We start from the raw sequence: 19243 nt of genomic DNA, 5'->3' as shown, positions 1-19243 counted from the left end.
CTGGTGAATGAGAGGCGATATGCGGATGTACTGTTACGTTCATACTGGTCTGCTTTCGATGTTTGATCTGCTGGAAAGTCTGTTGGGGTCTGGCGCGCGTACTTGCAGGACATGCATTCTTTGGGCTTAGTCGGGCGCAATCCCTACCGAGCTGGGTTGCTGTAGACTTGTGAAATACTTGAGAGACATATGTTGTATGCACCTCGCTGGCGTGAACCACTCTGTCGGGTCAGGTTGAGGGCCTCTTAAGGCCCTCGCGTTTGCCGCCATGGAATCTGGTGCATTTCCTGAGCTCCTTCTTCCACCACTGAAGGGCAACGTATCTCCTTCCTTGCTGAATCGATTTCACTTGCACAAGTGATATCAATCTGTTCACATCGTGCTGCACTGAAAGCAAAGTCATCATGTCTTCCTCCCATGGCAAGCATGATGAGAAGGCACAGCAGCCCCGCAGCAACCCTGACAAAATGAGCATCGCATCGGTCTTGAACGACCACGATCTGGTCCAGGACCAAAAGACCGGTTACCAGGCAAGCCCACTTGACGATGCCAACTCGACGGACGACGATTTGGAATGCAGAGACTACTCTGCGTTCGTCAAATATCGTGGGAGTGAGACCCCGTCCACTAGCTCCAACGAATCGACAACGTCGGGATCAAAGCGTGGTCGACGTCCTCGCTTGCCCTGCAAGAAATACGAGCTTGAGCAAGCATATTTCATTTGGTATCACCGGATAGACTTGCGCGAAAACTGGGACAACGTCGAACAAGAATTCCACCGCCAGTTCGGCGAAGCCAGAAAAAAGGCCGGGCTTCAATGCAAATTTTATCGTGTTCTCGGCGAAGCAAACGTCGAAAAAATAAGAGAACAAGCAAGATCGCAGCTCAGACTCCGAGGAGACAAGTTCAACAAGTACGGAGTGGTGCAACGAACGGCCCGGCGATTTCCCTGGATGAGGCCAGAGGACCAATTGATCCCTCCATTGCCCTGCTTCACCAAGCGAGGCGGCTGCGGACAGCCGGCCTGTGAGATTTGTTCCGGAAGGAAGAGGACATGAGTGGGTGGAGTATTGTCCGATGTCATTCCGTGACGATGATCATGGTAGGCATTCATCTCTCGGTCTCAAAAATCAATGAGAAGTCAGGTGGGATCCAGGTGCTTTCATGTTGTGTTGGTAGCGGACACATTGGGGCGGCCTCGTGTTTTCGTCGGTCGCGGTGTGGCTCTCACAGTTGTGTTGGCAGGGTCTTCAGAAATCGGTCGTCATCTCTTATCGAAAAGTGTGGATGTTTTCAAAGTCCTCATGGTCAGATCCATAGGTACGATATTTGTACGGGTTGTAACCGTACTCGTCGTCGGAGCTGACCTCCTCTTCCGGGTAGTCATTCGCAGGATTGTCCTCAGCTGTCCAGTGTCAGCATGTTAAGGCTACTAATATTTGGTTGCTCACCGTTTGAATCTTCTTCATCCCAATCACTGTCATCATCACTATCGATATATTTCTGCCACAAGTCCTCGTCTTCTTCATCAATGACGAGTATTCCATAGTTGGAGTGCAGAGCTGCGGCGGTCCCTGGACCATGCACTTGAGCATCGTACTCTACTCGAACATAGGTTTCATAAATGTAGTCATCCTCTCCATCGTGAGAAGTCATCATATCATCCTGGGTTTTGGAAGGAGGCACCGTAGGAAGCATGGCTTCGGTGGTTTCCTGCACGTCCGGATCGAACTCCATTGCAAGCGCAGCCAGCTCGTCAGCAAGCTGATCAGAGTCGAGATCCCACGTGCTCGGGTGATCTCTGATGGAAGTCCCATTTCTGGCTGCTTTAGAACCCGTCTGAACAAACGTGCTCGTAACGGTTCGTTTGGATGCATTCAAGGCTTCGAGGGTCGGCTCTGTCGTTTTATCGGGCTTCGAGCTCCCCACTCCAGCGTCTACTTGGATGTCCAGCATCTTGTCAATGGGTTTATCACGGTATAGTGGATTCTCCTCATGGCTGAAAATGGGGACATGTCTTTCCACGAAGGTAGCGAGAGGGGGTCGAATAAAATTCTTGGGCTTCCGGATCCCGCCCGAAGCGTTTGGACCAAGGACTGATGAAAGGTGCCGAGTGAGGTGGAAACGGCGGGCTTGATGGAGTGTTTCGTTTCCAGTCGACGTGTTCGAAGCTGGCCTGTCGCCACCGTCTGCGCTGGCATTGTCTAGCGCTTTGCTCTTCTCTTCTCGGACCACATCAGCCTTTGCTGCGACGGACACCTGTGACCTCTCCACGTCTTTCTTTATATCACTCAACGAGGTCAGACGAATTGGAGGAACACCAGGTGCGGGAGGTTCCGACCACACGGCGGTCTGAGAACTGGTGGCTCGCTGAGAAACGGGGGCAATCACATCGTTCTGGAGACGCTGGAAGTAGAAGTCCGTGACTCTTCGCTTCTTCTCTAGGCCAGTACCCTGCTCGAGATCTAGAAGTCTCGGGTCAGCTCACTCTCTGATAGAGCAGATGATATTTGGAGATGTACACAATGCCTCGACAGGTTCCTCCTGCCTTCTGCGCTTGACGCTGATGCGCTCTGGGGGAAGTGACATGGTGTTGGTGGGAGTGACGGGTACGGCACCGTTGTGCCTTGCAAATGAATCACTGTTTCCCAGCAGCAATGACAGGAATTCCGGGTGTGTTTTGAGTTCTGTAGGGGGTTATGGATGTTGTTGTTGTTGGCTTTTGGTCCGGGAAAATTCACGGCAAAGATTCCTCCCCGCACCGTTGTCACCGCGCGTCTGTTTGATGGGATGGCGCAGTCAGTCACCAGCGAGTCACGACCAGGTCACCAGGATCCTTCCTTTGCCACATCCCTTTCCAGCTGTTGTGTGAACACCCATGTACCCAGATCCACTATGGGTGACTACATTGCTCTTGCTGATTTGCTAATAATTCAATAGGGGAATGGTAGAGGAGCAGTGTCCCCGTCTGTGGCTCATCCACGACAGGCCATACAGACATTGAAACCACAACACTCCGGGATTGAACCTCTGGGCTCCTACCAATGGTAGGACACTGCGAGCTATAACAAGGTACTTTCAGGCTATATCTGGGACGAATGGACTATGATAGCTATCGCCGGACATACTTGACCCTACAGCCATCGACGCTGGACAGGACGAGCGTCAGCCTCTGTTTCTCCTGGCCAATACGTTCGTTGACTTCGCCATCCGGCAACTCAAAGCTCGAACATGCCTGGAGCAGTCTTACAATCGTATACGAGACCTCCGTCCGTGCAAAGTCTTCGCCCAGACACTGTCTTGGTCCTCCACCAAAGGGGTAATACGCCCAGCCAATCTTTGGAAGTTCGTCCCCTTCCCATCTTTCTGGACGGAACTCATCTGCGTCTGGCCCGTAGATGCTCTCCATACGGGAACTCACGTACTGCGAGAACACGACAAGCTCACCTTTTCTGACCAGGATGGGGTGTTTTCCCTCAGGTCCACCACCCGTTGGCAAGATGGTAGTTTGGATCGCTTGACGGTTGTTGAGAGGCACTGGTGGATACAAGCGCAGACCTGAAAACCCGTCAGACCGACAGACCTATGACACAGATGGCCACCCGTCCACTCACTCTCCTTAATGATGCACGATAGGAACGGCATCTTCCGGATCTGCTCTCTGGTTGGATGTTCACAGTCCCCGACGACAGCGGTGATTTCTGACCGGAGGCGGCCCATCGTTTGAGGGTGACGGACAAGAAGACGTCTGGTTCCATGAAAAGCGTCAGCTTGAAGCTTTGATCGCATTTCTGTCCACTTGAAGAGAGAATCTTACAATGTCCACGACAAACAACAAGCCGTCGAATCGCGACCAGCGAGGAGAATGTTCACTAACTGGTCCCTGAGCTCGGTTGTCCCGTTTGACTCTTGAGCTATCTGGTCAATAAAACTGTACGCTTCTCCATCAGAGCGGTTTTTCTTGTGAAAGAGGTCTCTTTTCTCGATGTATCGATCCACATAGGCGTGGACAGTTTTACAAGCCCGCCGAAAGGCCGGCGGGTTGTACAGAGCATGCCACGGAGCGATACGGAATCGCTTTGCAAGTCCGTCTTGAGCTAGATTGAAGCTCTCAGAAAATTCTCTGTTTTCGGCGTCCTGATCGATATCTGCTCTCAAGCTGTAGACCGACTTTCCCATCAACAGAGCCGTAGCTGTGTCCAGTGTCAGGCTGAAGAACAGAGGTTGCAAATCAACCACTCCGTGATCTGGCAAGTGGCTTAAAAGATTGTCCACATGCTCTTCGAAGTGGCTGAGATTCTGATACTGTGCTCGGACAAATTGTTTTCGCAAAAGCTCGCGGGAACGCTTCCAGGCGGCGCCTTCTTGTGTAAAGATGCCCCGACCGAGGAGAGGAGCGAAGATCTCCCCACGGACTCCGAGGCCGTAATCTATTGTTTGTTTTTCAGGTACATATCAGAAATACGTAAAAGGGAAACCTCTATCAAGTGCTTTCACTTGACGGCGCGCTCACCGATGAAATTTGACGACAAAATGGCCTCCAGGTTCCGGGGTTCGAGGACATGGAAAGCACGTGGGCCGAGGAGCAGGTATTGAGAGAGCATGTTGCGAGGCTCATAGTCTTTGGCGATTGAATACAAGAACGACAACAGACGACCTTCGGCGTTGGAGGTCCAGAGTTCGCAGATGCGGTCGATGCCCAGCGGCCACTTGTTGGGGAGCTCTGGAGGTGGCATGCACTGGACGCGGTGCCCGAATGCCGCATCTTTCTGTGGCTGCTCAGTATACAGCCGAGTTGCCCAGTCACTTCCTTCGGGGTTGAAAAGTACAAGACAAACTCACCCTGGAAGCAACCAGCTTGTGGAAGATGGGACGAAGGATGAAGAGGCACAGGCAGAACAGGAGCAGCCCTGCCCTCATCCAAGGAAGGCCGACGAATTTGGTGTCGTCGGACATTCTTCTCTCTGGATTGAAGGCTCTGGGAAGGTCGAAAGGAAGTATCCGCCTGGCCTGGAGAGAAGAAATAATCGATCATGTGCAGAATAGATGCATTGCGTAGAGTGTCAAGACTTTTGCAGTCTTATTCCTTGATCGGTGCTCGGACTCTTTCATTCAGCCCTATGTATGTATCCCAACGTGCTCACCGACAAGTCACAATATGTATCCTCGCTTGCGTGCATGGTGCCCAGATCAGCTCAGCTCTATGCACGAATAGCGTACTTCCAACCTAACCGAATTCCAGCCTTCAATATCCCGTACTACCTTCCTTTCCATCTTCTAAACCGCGGACCCAGTGTCCAGTCTCTCCACCAGTACCGACTACGAGGCACTATCAACTATTTCCCGAATTTTGTCACCCAGTTGGTGGATCGTGTATCTCTACAGCTTGAGTTTCTTTAGACATGTTCCCTGGCTGACGAGATAGTCCTGTAAACCGACAACACGACGGTCGATCAGCACACACACAGCCGGGAATGGGCCTACGAGGACAAGGCGAAGGAGAAGCGTTATTATGCATGAGATGGGAAAGGAAAAAAAAGAAGAATAACAAAAAGGCGGCCGGTGACAGGACACGACACTGACTCACCACGATGCCAGCGGGCAGCACCATCCTCGCCCATTTCACCACACCCGCCGAGTTGCCCAGGTAGATCTTCCCGCTCTTCCCTCCCTCTGCCAACATGACAAACTTCTCCGCGTATGCGTCCGTGTCCATCTTCGCATACGCGCCGCCTTTTACGCGCTCCTTCAACGCCCCCTCGACGGGTTTATACAGCGAGTCCGTGGGAAGAGAGACTGCCTCTGCAAATCCGGAGCCGAGATTGGAGCCCACGACGCCCGTGGGCATGGTGAGCACCCTCGCGCCAAAGGGGGCCAGCTCGAGGCGCAGGGTCTCGGAGTATGTCATGATGGAGGCTTTAGATGCGGCGTAGGAACCTGGAGTAGATGGGCCTTTTCAGTATACCCTCTTTCCTACGTGCGCTGACAGACCTAGTTCTGTGGGAGGCGGGCGGGGGGGACAGATGGCTCACTCTGAAAGGGCTGTTGATATCGCCCGTAATACTCCCCGTCGTAGCCACCACGCCGTTGGTCGCAATGACCATGCGGGAAAACGCCCATCACACCCCAGAAATTGGTCTCGAACACGCGCCTCGCCTCGTCCAAGCCCGTGCCCAACGCCGGCGCCATGACCAGCTGTCCCACGTTGTTGTGCAGCACGTCCAGCTCCCCGCCCGTCTTCTCGGCCACGTTCTGCGCCGCGGCAGAGATTGACGCCGCGGACGTCACGTCAAGCTCGAGTCATGTGATGTTGTGCAACGTCACGAAGACGTGGTACGTCCCCAGCTTCTGAAACGCGAGTGCCGTGGCGCTCCCGATCCCACCCTCCGAGCAGCCTGTGATGAGGACGTGTTTGAGTGCCATGGCCCTCTCACTTGCCCCCTGCGTGTGTGGGTGTCGTTGGCTTGCTGTACACCGTTGGGAGGAGGTTGATGCTCTTGATCAGTAAGTGGATCGATCGATGGGCGGAGAACCTGTGGGCACGATCTTCCTCTAACTTGGAAGTTGAGGTCAAGTAATAGATAGACCACTCGGGCTAGAGATCTGGTGGAGGAGGAGGGATGTTGCATGAAGTATGTGTCCTGCGTAGAAGATTTTGAAGCAGCAAGGGCCGTGGTGAACTATGTCGATACATACATACATACAATGCACATATGATGCCACATGGATGACTCGTAAACGGATTACTCACCGACTCACTTCTCGACCTGCCGTTTTGTGTGTGACGGTGCCTGGGCATTTGACGCCACAGGCCTGGTTTCTGAGACACAGGAAAAAGGGCGAGGAACTAGGCCGACGGCTGCATTATTGCACCGCGTCCTCACCATCCCTTTTCAACACGGAGCCTTGTTTATATAGGCCGGAAACCCTGGGGTGTAACACACAGTCTTGGGCGGTGGAAGGGGGAGCTTAGCTGGAAGGTATCCTTCACAGCAGCTCTATCTATCCTGGACCTGCCATCAGCGGTTGTCAAGAAAGACACATGAACAGAATGTAACCATGCAGTATACGTGGAAATACAAGGGGGAACAGGATCGTGACAAATGCCAAGTATGTATTCCACACCCCGATCAGAAACCAGCGGAGTTATTTTGATTAGAGAGGGGTCGATGATCGTGTGCTTATCATACTCGGACTGATCCAGCAAGAGGACGAAAGACAAGGCGTGAAATTCATTTTGGGAGTCAGCTTGCGATACGATCATATTGGTATTTTGTGGTTCAGCTTGGTGGGAAGATGCTCGTCCGCGGCCACACGCTGGTCCGCCACTGGAGACGGGGCGCATCAACCGCTCGGAGGACCTCACTGCAGTATCCCCTATCCAAAGCCTACACATCAATCCATCGGGCCATCCATTTTTCGGTCACCTGAAGTTCTGTCAGCCTGGCGTGGCAGATGGCGGTAGCAGGATTGAAGCAACGGAAGAGGCTCTAGGGGGGAAGCGATACTCACAGCTTTTGCTTCGTCCACCAGCCCCAGCTCAAGCAGTAGCTGGACGCTCGCTCTGACGCCACTCTCCAGCGCACTCGCAATCCACGAACTGGTATAACTCGTCCCTTCACCACTCATGATGATGCCCTGCTCCGTGTTGAAAAACGCCGGGATGAAGGACTTCCTCATTCCAATGTCCGGGCTCGCCCAACTGATTGTTTCGTACTGATCCAGAATCCAGCAGCGTCGGTTATATGCACCTGTGTATTGCTGATACACTACAGGCCCGTGGATCTCAGCCATGGCGTCTACGACATATTGGACGTGGACATCCTCCGGAATCGACGCCCAGCGCAACCCGTCATCCGAGGATGTGTAGCTGGCGAGCATCACCCCTTTCCCGGTCGAGTTGATGTCGTAGCTCGGGTAGCAGATACTCCCTATGCCCGGGATATCGGTGGTCGTGCTGCAAGAGCCATAGATAGGTTTATCGAAATGCTCCCAGAAGCGGGTCTGGAACTGGAGCGCCACCTTACAGACCTGGGAGTAAGGATAGCTGTCGATGGCGGTCTGTAGAAGATATGAGAATGCCGGGAGACGCCAGGTTCGGACCAGAGGCATAGGGACAGTGACCACCGCCAAGTCGTAGCTTGCGTTCTGGAAGGTGCTGTCGAGCGGCTTGGCCTTCCACTGCAATGTCACCTTCTTTGTGGTTTCGTTGTATTGGACTCGCTGGATCTTGCGATTCATGTAGGTTATATTGTCCACAAGTGCTACGAGTTACATGTTTGTCAGCATCTGCATCCAAGAGTGCTCGAGGGCGATACGCACGGTGGAAGGCACTGGGAAGACGAGTTAGGCCGCCATCAATTGTCCTCCAGTCTGTCGCAGAGAAATACTAAAGCAAATATAAAGTCAGCATCGCCAGTCGAGACCAGGTCTCAAGATGTGTGGATGGCTCCACCTTGGATATGCAGAATCGATCAGTGGGTTATAGGACGGCACCGGCTCACCATCGACTCATACAAATTATCCCAAAAACTCTCGCTTCCAGAGCCTCCGAGCTCTACGAAAGTGTCATTCAACGCATATCCAAGCACGTTGTGGACATAGGCAAATTCGGAAAAGTCATCCCCTCCCAATCCACCAAGTCCCTGATCCAGGAATGTCTTGTGAGCCATGTATATGTTGCGAGCCATCTGGTCGAGGAAACTACCGTTGTTGTAGATGGCATTGACGTCCTCGTCGAGCGTATCCAAATTGGGGTCATCTGGCTGGGTAGAAGTCGTTCCCAGTAATGATGCATTTGCTTGGACTTCTGACAGAGTCGGAACCTGGCCATTGGGTTTCCGGGCGCCGTTCACGTAGTACAGTCCGTTTGGGGAGTTTTGGTACCACTTGATAAAGTCGACGGTGAAATTGGTATTGTTGCCGTTCAGATTGTTCACTTCGGCGGCCAGATCGAAGACAATGCGATGATCTTGAATCTGTATTGTCTGATTTGTCTCGGATGACGTGAAAGAGAGCGGGAAACGCATCGGGCCCATTTCTTGATACTGCCTTTCGCTCGGATCGCCGAAGTAAGCAGTGTGGACTCTCCCACCAAGTCGTTGAGCTGCTTCAATAAGAGACAGGTTTGTCATACCGGATTGGTTGAGGGCGAGCCAAGTCATCAGACCCGCCATGCCGGCACCGACGATGGCAATCTCTTTGGACTTAGCCTCTTGAGCATTGACCGCACTGATTTCTTTGTTTTTGAGGGCAACCACTCCATCGAACCACGGTCCTTCGGCATCAATGCCGCTCGAGTTGTCCATCTGAATCGAGAAGTCGGTCTGTCGCTTTTTGAGACGTCTGCGCGTAGTCTTCGCATTGGGAGCAATGGAAACTGGAGCACTTCGGCCAAGAAGATTCTGTCGGGCGTCCCATGCTGAAAGGCAATGGCCTGTGGGGGTATATTCTGGGATTTTCCACAATAGCCGGTCGTGGTCACAAGAATGGGAGCGGCCAACGAGATGGTGGGCTTCTCCTGGAGTCTTTGCCATGCAAGGGCCATATGTGAAGGTGACCTCGGTATTGACGGGCACCTCATACGAGACATGGATATTGGCAAGACTCGAATCCACAGCTCGCTTCAAGTGTAGCTTTACCGGCAAGGAAACAGCCAGTACACATGGCAAAAACAAGGCTGACAGCAGTAGGTGACCGGCCATGGCAAAAAGCCCGCACTGCTCGATGGATGTGGCGTGGAGGTAGATGGATAGAGACTCGTAAACCTACCTGGCGAGCACAAGTCTTTCTATAAAGATCCCAGCTCGTTATCCGCAACTGCTGCCTCCAACCTGTGATTCACGCCCATCCTTGCGGAGGTTCTGGGGATCGGAACATCGAGAAACGTCGTTCAAATCCGATATGAAATGCATACCGTGATTGGTTGAGATTAGTAGGTTGCATGCGAAGAGCATGCTCTGTGTATCTACTATACCTAGAAAGACAAGTAAATAGGCGTCAGTCAATCCCAGTGGAGGCAATGCGTGTAGATCACCGTGCGGGCCGCAGGTTCCCGAGGTGGAAGGACTTGCACGACTTGTTAAGTGGGATGTTGGGCCATAGGATTGTCTTTGGACGGTTGAGAGTCCATGACTAAGGCCATATTTATGTAGCTTCATGAGCCATTCCCAGGAAACGGTAGATGTCTTGCTGGAGGCTGTAGCTTACCACAGAATGCCAGGATACCGTTAGATTTACGAGTAGGCATCATGCCCCGCGGGTTGGTAACTAGAATCCTTCCGTTGGCGACAAATTCGTAGGATTCAGGAATCCAATGGTGATTTGCCAAGCGGCCAAGTAGATAAGGATGGGTATTCTCTCTAGTGGAAGAACTCGGAATAGAGGCTATATGTTGATTGAGCTTCCCTACCAGAAGAGGATCATAGGCAGTTCTGGAGAAGCATGCCACTCGTACTCGTAAGTGGTAAACCTTACCCCACATAGATTGCCGGTGACGAGTATGTAGATGTCAAGGCGAAACAGCATAGAAGAGAATGTGGGGGTACATATGATGACTTGATAATGTCACAATATGCACTTCGAGGGACACCCAAGGGAGTCTCAATCCGGAAGCGGCCTGTGTTGTTCCGTGCCAAGCCACTAATGGAATAACTCACGTCCCGTGCTCCGTCATCACGTGCCAGTGCCTCCCAAGCTTACGGGGTGGCCTGCGTCGAGCCGTCCCGCGCCTGAAATCACATGAAACAAGCCTTCATCTGCCTTTTGGTATGCCCCTTTTGTTAGCAGGTCATGAGCGTAATTATAGCCTGGTCTCGATTGCCCCTCCTAGAAGCCCCCGTGATGCTTATATCCATTGCCATCTCGCTATACGCAGTAAGAGTCTTGGATGTCTGAGCGCAACTTACTCCCTCTTGGAATTCCACAAATACTTGGCAAATCATGATGAAATAACGGCTCACCATCATACCACTTACAACTCAAGCTCACGGCTGTGTTGTTGTCTGCCTGTACCCGACCGCGAAGACCCTGGAATGGCTAAGCGCAAGGCATCTTGCCGGGGCGAAGTGACACTAAATATGCATCCAACAATCAAATGTTGCCGTCTGGCGAGCCCTGGCCTTCCTGCCAATTTCCGTGGGGTCCAAGCCAGATCGACCAGCAAATCGAGCTATCTTTGACCACCTGCACGAGGGGTGATACCGCCGAGAAAAACACCAGCGCTCAAAGAGCGACTTATTTGTTGTATTTGCAAGGGCCGAATACCGCAGTGGATTTGGGAGCAAAACTTGCTCATCTGAACCATATTCGCATTCCGTGCTCAGCCGCCTAGCTGCTGTTTGCGAACAGGGCTGAGAAAAGGGCAGCCTCATGTAGCAAAAGCCTTGTGGATGGATATTTCAACTCTTCTCCGCGTTTCTTGTTTGATTTCCCCCCGCGTGTCAATGCCGCCGGCGTTGCGATGGCGAACAGATCGTTTCATCAAACATCCCCAGTGAAGAGGAAGGCGCTGCCTCGAAACTCAAGACACAGCAGTGGTTTTTATGATGGCGTTTTTCAAGATGATGCCGTCCCTATGATCTCCTTCGACGACAGACCTTCCTGGGCGGTACCTGATTTTCCTGATTACGCCCACACAGACGCAACAGACGAGTCCCGGGAAGATATCAATGTGCCAAACGCAACACGAAGTCAGCGGTATGTCGCCGATCGACAAAGTGTTGGAAGCAATCACAGTTCCGAAGTGTCTCCTTTTCCAAATCAATGGGAGGAGCCTGTATTGTCCAACAAAAGCCGGCATATCTTGGAGAATGAAATTCCCCCGGACAAAGGCACACAGATCATTCCGCAGATGTGGAATCCAACGTGGTTACGCAAATCATTTCTTTTCGGGGTCATCTTACTCTTTTTAGCCCTGGTCGCTGGGCTGGTTATCCTGTGGCGTTTTGCACAGATCAGGAACGGAATCAGGACGGCTATCACCAGCAATCATTACGCGTGGACCTATGGACCGACTGCACTGCTCGTTTTGATAGGCGTTCCCTGGAGGCAGGTCGACTTCCACTGCCGGGCTTTAGCGCCATGGTCACACCTTCGGCGTGGTCCAACTCCAGCGAAGAGATCCTTGCTCCTAGATTATATCTCTCCTCCATTGCCTCTGGCTCTGGGTCGAGCGGTTAAGAACCACGATTGGGCTGTTCTGGCGAGTGGTATGGGCTTGTTGTTGCTGAGAATAGTCATCGTCTTCAGCACCGACCTGCTCGTGCTTACACCGACTTCCGATTTCAAAACCCTTTCCGATGCCATCGTGAACTCGAAGTTTGAAGGCACAAACTACACAATCGGACCTGATCTGGTCGACGCCGAACTAATGCAATTCTATGGCATAGAAGAACGGGGGCTCAATTACCAATACGGGGCATCGCCAAATGTCGCATACAATACTCTTGACCTGCAATCTCTGCCCACAAACTCGACTGTGACAGCGACGGTGCACGGGGTGTTCCCGTTCTTCAATTGCGAAGTGCTGACACCCGAAATTGTCGGGAACAACTTCACCTGGAGCAATGATGGCGAATATCCATTCGGAGATAAACTAGAGTTGAGGCTTACTCTGTCTCCTGCAAAATGTCCTCCTATGACGACCTACTATGAGTTGTGTCAGGCACCTGAATGCCCTGTTGGACGATCTATCATCTCTGAAGAGGACTGGAGCGCGTTCCAACCCCCGGTTGACGATCTTGACCCTTGTGCAAACCTCTACGCGCTCAGCTTGATCGACATCACTTTCGAAGAAGTCACAGGACACCCTAAAAACACTAGTGCCGCATGGAACGTGACCTTGTCCGAGCCGGTTGGTATTGTTTGTGGTCTTGGATACACGATCGACAGTGTCAACCTCACGATCAATACGGCTGATCCTACTGCAAGTGGTGGAATTAATACCACCGGACCCCTCCAGCGCATTGCAGATGTTCTTCCTGGGTACTCATACTACAATCTGAGTATGGCTCTCCGGAATGAAATCAACGTGAATAGCCTTCCGCCAACGCCAAATGCTCCGCAGGTCAAAGCATTTGCCAGGTTCTTCGCTATTCTCGCTGGCGGCTCCGCCGTCGAATTGTTAAATGTGGAAACGTTGAAAATCACTGCCGAAAAAGCATTCAAAGGCGTAGGAGTTCAACTCGCCTACTCAAATCTACGCAAGAAAGACAATGCCACGACTACTGCCGATATTTCATATCAGGAACCGAGACTTCAAGTTCGAGTACTCAGCGTGTGGGCCATGAGCGCAGGATGTGTACTACTAGCCGTCGCTGCTGCCGCTGTTCTCCTCTGGCGCCCAAGAGATGTCGTTTCGCGCCAGCCCAACTCTATTGGCGCTCAAGCAACGATACTTGCTGCGAGCCCTACGCTCCAGAAGTCGTTAGACACAGCCTCGAGTTACTCCGGTACCGCCTTTGAGACTCATCTACAGGATCTAGTTGCGGCGTCTCACATCAACAGTGAGCGTGCAACCCCCGAATTCTCCATCATGGCCACCGTGCAGGAAGGAACTCAACGGAGAAAAAAGGATGACCGCAGCAATCATTCTTGGTGGGAAACTAGCTCCACCACCATTTGGTTCATGTCCGCTGCTCTAGGGCTTCCGCTCACTGTCATTGCAGCTCTAGAAGTCCTGCAGCACGAATCAGATGCACATGACGGTTTGGTCGCCATATCTAGCTCTCTTATCTATCGATCACTACCAAACATCCTCGCATCAGTCGTTTTGATATGTATCGCGATCATGTACGATGCCCTTGATTTCGCGACAACAACTCTGGCGCCTTATCAGACGTTGGCCCAGGGAAGTGCCCCTGCAAAGCAGACTTTGCTCAGGACATCGTCAGGCAGCCTCCCAATCTGGTCCACCTGGAAAGCAATCCGTGGGCGTCATGTGGAAGCTGCCGTAGCATCAGTCGCCGCTCTCATTGGCAGTTTGCTGACAATCGTCGCTTCGGGCCTCTACACAATCGAAGCTATTCCGGTTGTCCTCGATGTTACCGTCATCACGTCTGACAAATTTGTGCCATCATTCGGAACTTCAACAGATGGATCGGCTGGTGCTATTTTCACGCTGATTGAGCAGAATAACGTGTCCTATCCAGCACTCACGTACGATGGACTGGCGTTTCCCAACATCCAGACCTCTGGTTTCGGAGCCGAAGCTCTGAAACAGCTGGGCAACTCTACGCACGCAGTCACCCTGCAAGCCAACGTTGTGGCTACGAGAGCATCGCTTAACTGCACTTTGATTCCGAAAGAGCATATGATCATGACAATGTATACGATCCCGGATCCCGGAGTCCCTACTAGCTGTCGATCCAACAACATCACGTTTTACGCAGATCTGCCCCCATCATGCCCACACTTCCTGAATGGAGAAAATCAGACGGCCACGAACATTCCGTTCACTTCTATTGTACAGCATTCCTGTGAAGGTGAGGGTGGTCTTGCTGTCCACGAGCAAGTGGTTCTCAATAACCAGGGCGCAATGGGCGACGCGACCACAGAAACTAGCGCAGGGTCTACTTTGGGAGCGGCGAGTAATCCTCCCGGATGTCCCTCGTTGGCGTTCATGTCTGGCTACTTTGTCGAAAACGTCACCTCGACGGAGAATGTTACAGCCATGACATGTATTCAAGGGTTGGAAGAGGTCAACGCGGAGGCCACGTTCTTGATATCAGGAGGCTCTTTCCAGGTCGTATCAGAGCCAAAGATAGATGAGAGTTCAGCTCGGTGGCTCGAAGCGTTTAACAGCACGTACTGGTTTACGGAACCCAGTACATTCGCACCGTTCAACCGTGAGGCCCCGACTCTCCTGGCCGACTATTTTTACTCACAGGTCAACTACGGTCCCGACGGCATCCCTGCCGACGAGCTGACCGGCCCGTCAAATACCCAACGCTTCATTGACGCCACCCAACGCATCTATCGTCGATATATGGCGCAACTCATCAACGGCACCATGCGGCGCACCCTGAACCAGACCGAAGCATCCTCGGCACCCCAGTACCACGGGTCCGTCACTGGGACGACCCGGTTGAGACTCAAGCAAAACGCCACGTCCAAGCTGATCCTGCAGATCTTCCTCGCAATCATGCTCGCCTGCGGCACGTTCGTGTACGGCCGGCGCAACATGCGCCGTGTTCTTCGACATTGTCCCTGGAGCATTGCGGGCACCATGAGCTTGCTCGCAGGCAGCGAGATCATTGACCGGAAGATCATCCCCGTTGGGGCCGAGTTTATGAGTGATGAAGAGTTGAGGAGCGTGTTCGAGGGCTACGTCTTCAGCTTGGGGTGGTGGGACGGTTCGGCCGGCGGAACAAACAGTCCAGGAGGACAGACACAGCGACGGTTCGGCATCGATATCGGCAAGGCTGACGCAAATCCACGGGCAAAAACATGAGTCAACGGTCCCCTAATCGTTGTGGTAACAAATTCATGAGATTCAGTCATTCACGCTTGAAATAAAAGACGAAAACAAATACCGCTAGAGGAATTCGGACGATTGCCTCAAAACCAGAGACGGGACTTTTGACACAAACAGCTTCCTCAGGGCGCGCGAATTCCACCGTCCACGAACACCATCAGTTTGAGCCAACTGTTTCACCTGCTAAAATCCGACTCCTCTCTTTTGATCGATGGGCTCCTTGCCATATCGGGGGACATCACACTGTTCATCCGCTCATCCTTGGATTACTGGTGACCACTTCTTCAATGCCGGTTTGACCCACATCAGCTACCCGCTGTCTTTTAGCATCGGCCCCGTCCACGGTGATTGATGTTACATGATGCTGCACATTGCTCACATCTCCTAACGGTGTTCTTCTTGCTGCCTGCACGACACGGTCAACTCCGCCCGGGTCAACTGAGCTCAATGCGTGACCGGTGCCTGATTCCAGAGGCCCGCGTCTGGTGGGAGGTCGGTAGGCAGAAGTGTTCGGCCCTCGGGAACCCGCAATCTGTGCGCTAGGGCCCGGGGCGCCCAGTCGTCTCATCGGGTCTGACTGTGGATTGATGACATTCGTCCGTAGAATGGTGGTGTCGGGAGTCAAGTCTCGTTTCAAGGGAATAGACCTGTTGTGGTTGACCCCAGCAGTTTTGCGAATCGACGGACTTTCGGTATGCGGGTTGAAGGCTGGTGCTGCTGCGTCGGGTATCACGTTGTTGTTCTCATCCAGTTTACCAGCAGCCTTAGCCGAGTAAAAGCCAATGCCTTGGCCGGCTTGCGGGGGAGGCAAATGATGGGCGGACATGGGAGAAGCTGCTCGAGAGAGACCGTCACCGGGAAGTCGAGAGTCTCCTGCCGGGGGTTTTATAGAGGGGACTGATAAGCCTTGGTGCCGCTGCCCAGGTAAAGGTTGAGGTATGACATTCGTCGTCGGAAGAGTTTGAGCGGCCTTCGGGGGAGCCATGCGAGGATCAGGATTTGCAAGGGCTGGTGGTCTGGACGGTGTAGTTGTCTGATCCGCTCTGATTTGCGGGCGGGTCCTGTCCGAAGAGTGACTCGACTTGTTCGTGGAATCTGCTGGTTCAGGAGGCAATGCGACCTCGTCTGGATGCCCTGCGTCGACACCTTCAAAATCAAGCTCTTCAAAATCCGCCAGTTCAAAACTGTCTTCGAATTCTTGTGTATCTTGTTGCGCGAGTGCAGAGACGTTTGGCTTTTTCTCTTCCGGCGCCTTTTTGGGTGCGAAGTCTGCGTGTCGATGTAGCATCCCCTCATCCCATTTCGTGCTTCCAACCTTCATTTTTGTGACTTTGGACAAGTAACTCTTGTCGTAGACGCAGTTGCCCAGGACGTTCCCAAAATTTCTCAGCGCCCTCTTCAACGCGTCCGTGGTACCCTCCTTTTTAGCCTTCTCAAACGCAGCCGCCTTTCCCTTACAGTTCTCAATTTGTCCGTAGCCGATGTCTTCGTGGTGTGCGCCATCTTTCAGTGTCACACGGACGATGACGGAGAGACCCAGTGAGATCTTGCCTGTTTGAGGGTTCTCGTCGACGAAATCGATCTGGATGTTTTGAATGGAGCTGCTCCAGCCATTGAAGCCGAAAACCTCGTTGGCAAGACTGATGGCCTTGTCGGCGGCAAGGTAGTGAACCTTTGAGCCGCCTGGTCCTGCTCGTGACGAGATGTACTCTGGTCCCAACTGCTTGTCCAGCCGACTTTGCAGCGTGGCGATCTCTTGAGCAGTATATTCCGCTATGCGAGGCGGTTGCTCTTCGAACGGGTTGGCCGTCGTGCTGCCGTTCGGCTTGTGCTGGTCACCTACGCTGCGGCTATTCAGCAATGGTTCAGTCCAGTTAATGGGGGAACGACTTACGCAGGCATGGCAGTCACCGAGGCACGAATGAATCTACCCTCGAGAAGGTCGTCCTGCTATGACATAAGGAATAGGAGAGTCGACCTGGCATTGGGGGGGAACAATACTAGCTTGGCTCAACGCGCCATGATCATCTCGCGTCGAATGTCATCCAAAGATCCACTCTGGGCAACGCCAATTCACGTGATACTTGGCCATGTCGCCATCACGTGCAACCAACCAACACGGAACTCGGTATGACGCAGCTGCCCGGCGTTGAGAAGCCACCAAAAAAAATTGCTGAGGGACGAGAATGTTGTGGGTGTGGGGTTGAATATTGGAAGCCCATACCATACCGACTCGCCGAGTACTGTCCTCTTCCTATGCGCCCACTGCGCCCAACGTCCAATTCTCCAACTTTCAGAAAACAATTTCGTACCTTGTGACCATCTGCTGCAGATGACGGTCGAGGTTCTGAGCCTGCAACCCTCTATGTCGCTGACCTCCAGACCGTCTGCAATCATTTTATCCTTACCTTAGTTTGTCGTGGAAGCCTTGATTGCTCTCTACTTTTCGTGTACATAGCTAGGTCAGCTCCCCTCTCCGACCCGCCCGATCGATAGCTGCCTACACTCGCCCAACATGTTCTTCCTCTTGCGCTACACTCTGTATTTCCTAGGCTTCTACTTCGTCACCATGCTGTCCTGCTTCGCTCTCTATACCTATCTCCCGAAGCCTCCTAGGATCCTCGGCTTCGTCGCCCGCTCCATGGCCGCCTATATCAGCCTCATCGCCTGCGCCGCCTATGGCACAATATCCTCTGCGATCCTCCGAGTTCTGGGGTTACATTTTGCATATGCACAGTGGACGACGGCCAAGGCGTTCAAGAATCTCTGTGCCTACACGGTGGGCGTCAAATTCGACGTTCTGGACAACGGCTACGAGATCCTGAACAACACCCGCCCCGCGGTTTTTATCGTCAACCACCAAACAGAGCTAGATGTGCTGTTGCTGGGTTGGATATGGCCGAAATACTGCTCCGTCACGGCCAAGAAATCACTTCGCAACGTCCCCTTCTTGGGCTGGTTCATGGCCCTCTCGGGCACCGTTTTCATCGATCGGGTGGACCGAAGTGCGGCCTTGAAAGCTTTCGAGGGCGCTGCCAGGACCATGCGAGAGAAGAGACAGAGCGTCGTTATCTTCCCCGAGGGTACGAGAAGTTATTCCACCGAACCGATGCTACTCCCTTTCAAGAAGGGCGCTTTCCATCTGGCTGTGCAGGGCGGTGTGCCAATAGTACCGGTTGTGGCAGAGAACTACAGCAGTGTGCTGAACCCCAAAACGAAGAGGTTTAATGCCGGAACAATCCGAGTCAAAGGTAGGTTAACGCGTGATGAAACTGTGCCCGAAATAGGCTGTCGAACTAAGAACTAACACATTGCGCAGTGCTCGATCCTATTCCTACAAAAGGCCTCACGGCGGCGGACGTCGATAAGCTAACACAAGAAACTCGCGAAAAGATGCTCAATGCCCTTACGGCTATGGGCAAAGACTCGAAGTCACTATCTATACAGAACAAAAAGGACTCCTAAAGCTGGAACACGAAGCTGGAGACTTCAGCGTTCTACCTCAGAACATACGGGAAGGGCGATGGAGATGTTCCCAGGAGTCAAATCCCGTTCACTTCGGCTCGAAGAGAGAACCAGTAGCTTGCGTCTCATGAGCGCCAGAGACCACGTTCATCTACCCTATACCCTACACCGTTTCTCCTCGCGGAGCACCGATTACGAGTGAGTTTCTATCTGGCCCAACCACCACGGTTACACAAGACATCGAGCAGCCCGCAACAAGAGCTCCGCTATCCACTCGACAGGGGCTGGAAAGAATGCCCTGTT

General features: G+C 52.7%; 7 protein-coding genes across 7 annotated transcripts; 3 read left to right on the top strand and 4 right to left on the bottom strand.

Moving 5' to 3' along the window:
• Positions 1–404: 404 nt before the first annotated feature.
• On the top strand, positions 405–1058 carry AYL99_06355 (hypothetical protein; the record flags this gene model as incomplete). The annotated part of the gene is made up of 1 exon (XM_018837864.1): positions 405–1058. One exon carries the CDS (start codon positions 405–407, stop codon positions 1056–1058), a length of 654 nt encoding a protein of 217 aa, XP_018692424.1.
• A 213-nt stretch (positions 1059–1271) lies between these two features.
• On the bottom strand, positions 1272–2589 carry AYL99_06354 (hypothetical protein; the record flags this gene model as incomplete). The annotated part of the gene is made up of 3 exons (XM_018837863.1): positions 1272–1405; positions 1452–2465; positions 2523–2589. The coding sequence occupies 3 exons, from the start codon at positions 2587–2589 to the stop codon at positions 1272–1274; spliced, it is 1215 nt and encodes a 404-aa protein (XP_018692423.1).
• A 523-nt stretch (positions 2590–3112) lies between these two features.
• Positions 3113–6423, bottom strand: AYL99_06353 (hypothetical protein; the record flags this gene model as incomplete). The annotated part of the gene is made up of 7 exons (XM_018837862.1): positions 3113–3558; positions 3615–3748; positions 3818–4430; positions 4514–4769; positions 5588–5937; positions 6033–6294; positions 6325–6423. 7 exons carry the CDS (start codon positions 6421–6423, stop codon positions 3113–3115), a joined length of 2160 nt encoding a protein of 719 aa, XP_018692422.1.
• Positions 6424–7388: 965 nt separating this feature from the next.
• AYL99_06352 (hypothetical protein) lies at positions 7389–9536 on the bottom strand (the record flags this gene model as incomplete). The annotated part of the gene is made up of 4 exons (XM_018837861.1): positions 7389–7427; positions 7513–8264; positions 8323–8389; positions 8505–9536. 4 exons carry the CDS (start codon positions 9534–9536, stop codon positions 7389–7391), a joined length of 1890 nt encoding a protein of 629 aa, XP_018692421.1.
• Positions 9537–11575: 2039 nt separating this feature from the next.
• AYL99_06351 (hypothetical protein) lies at positions 11576–15451 on the top strand (the record flags this gene model as incomplete). Its single annotated transcript, XM_018837860.1, has 1 exon — positions 11576–15451. One exon carries the CDS (start codon positions 11576–11578, stop codon positions 15449–15451), a length of 3876 nt encoding a protein of 1291 aa, XP_018692420.1.
• A 271-nt stretch (positions 15452–15722) lies between these two features.
• AYL99_06350 (hypothetical protein) lies at positions 15723–17377 on the bottom strand (the record flags this gene model as incomplete). Its single annotated transcript, XM_018837859.1, has 2 exons — positions 15723–17319; positions 17370–17377. The coding sequence occupies 2 exons, from the start codon at positions 17375–17377 to the stop codon at positions 15723–15725; spliced, it is 1605 nt and encodes a 534-aa protein (XP_018692419.1).
• Positions 17378–17990: 613 nt separating this feature from the next.
• Positions 17991–18940, top strand: AYL99_06349 (hypothetical protein; the record flags this gene model as incomplete). The annotated part of the gene is made up of 2 exons (XM_018837858.1): positions 17991–18726; positions 18795–18940. The coding sequence occupies 2 exons, from the start codon at positions 17991–17993 to the stop codon at positions 18938–18940; spliced, it is 882 nt and encodes a 293-aa protein (XP_018692418.1).
• Between the last annotated feature and the right edge of the window lie 303 nt (positions 18941–19243).

This window comes from Fonsecaea erecta (genome assembly GCF_001651985.1).
Source record: "Fonsecaea erecta strain CBS 125763 chromosome Unknown Scaff5, whole genome shotgun sequence".
Taxonomy (NCBI): domain Eukaryota; kingdom Fungi; phylum Ascomycota; class Eurotiomycetes; order Chaetothyriales; family Herpotrichiellaceae; genus Fonsecaea; species Fonsecaea erecta.
The sequence above is the reverse complement of the archived record's forward strand: the minus strand, read 5'-3'. Positions and strand labels throughout refer to the sequence as shown.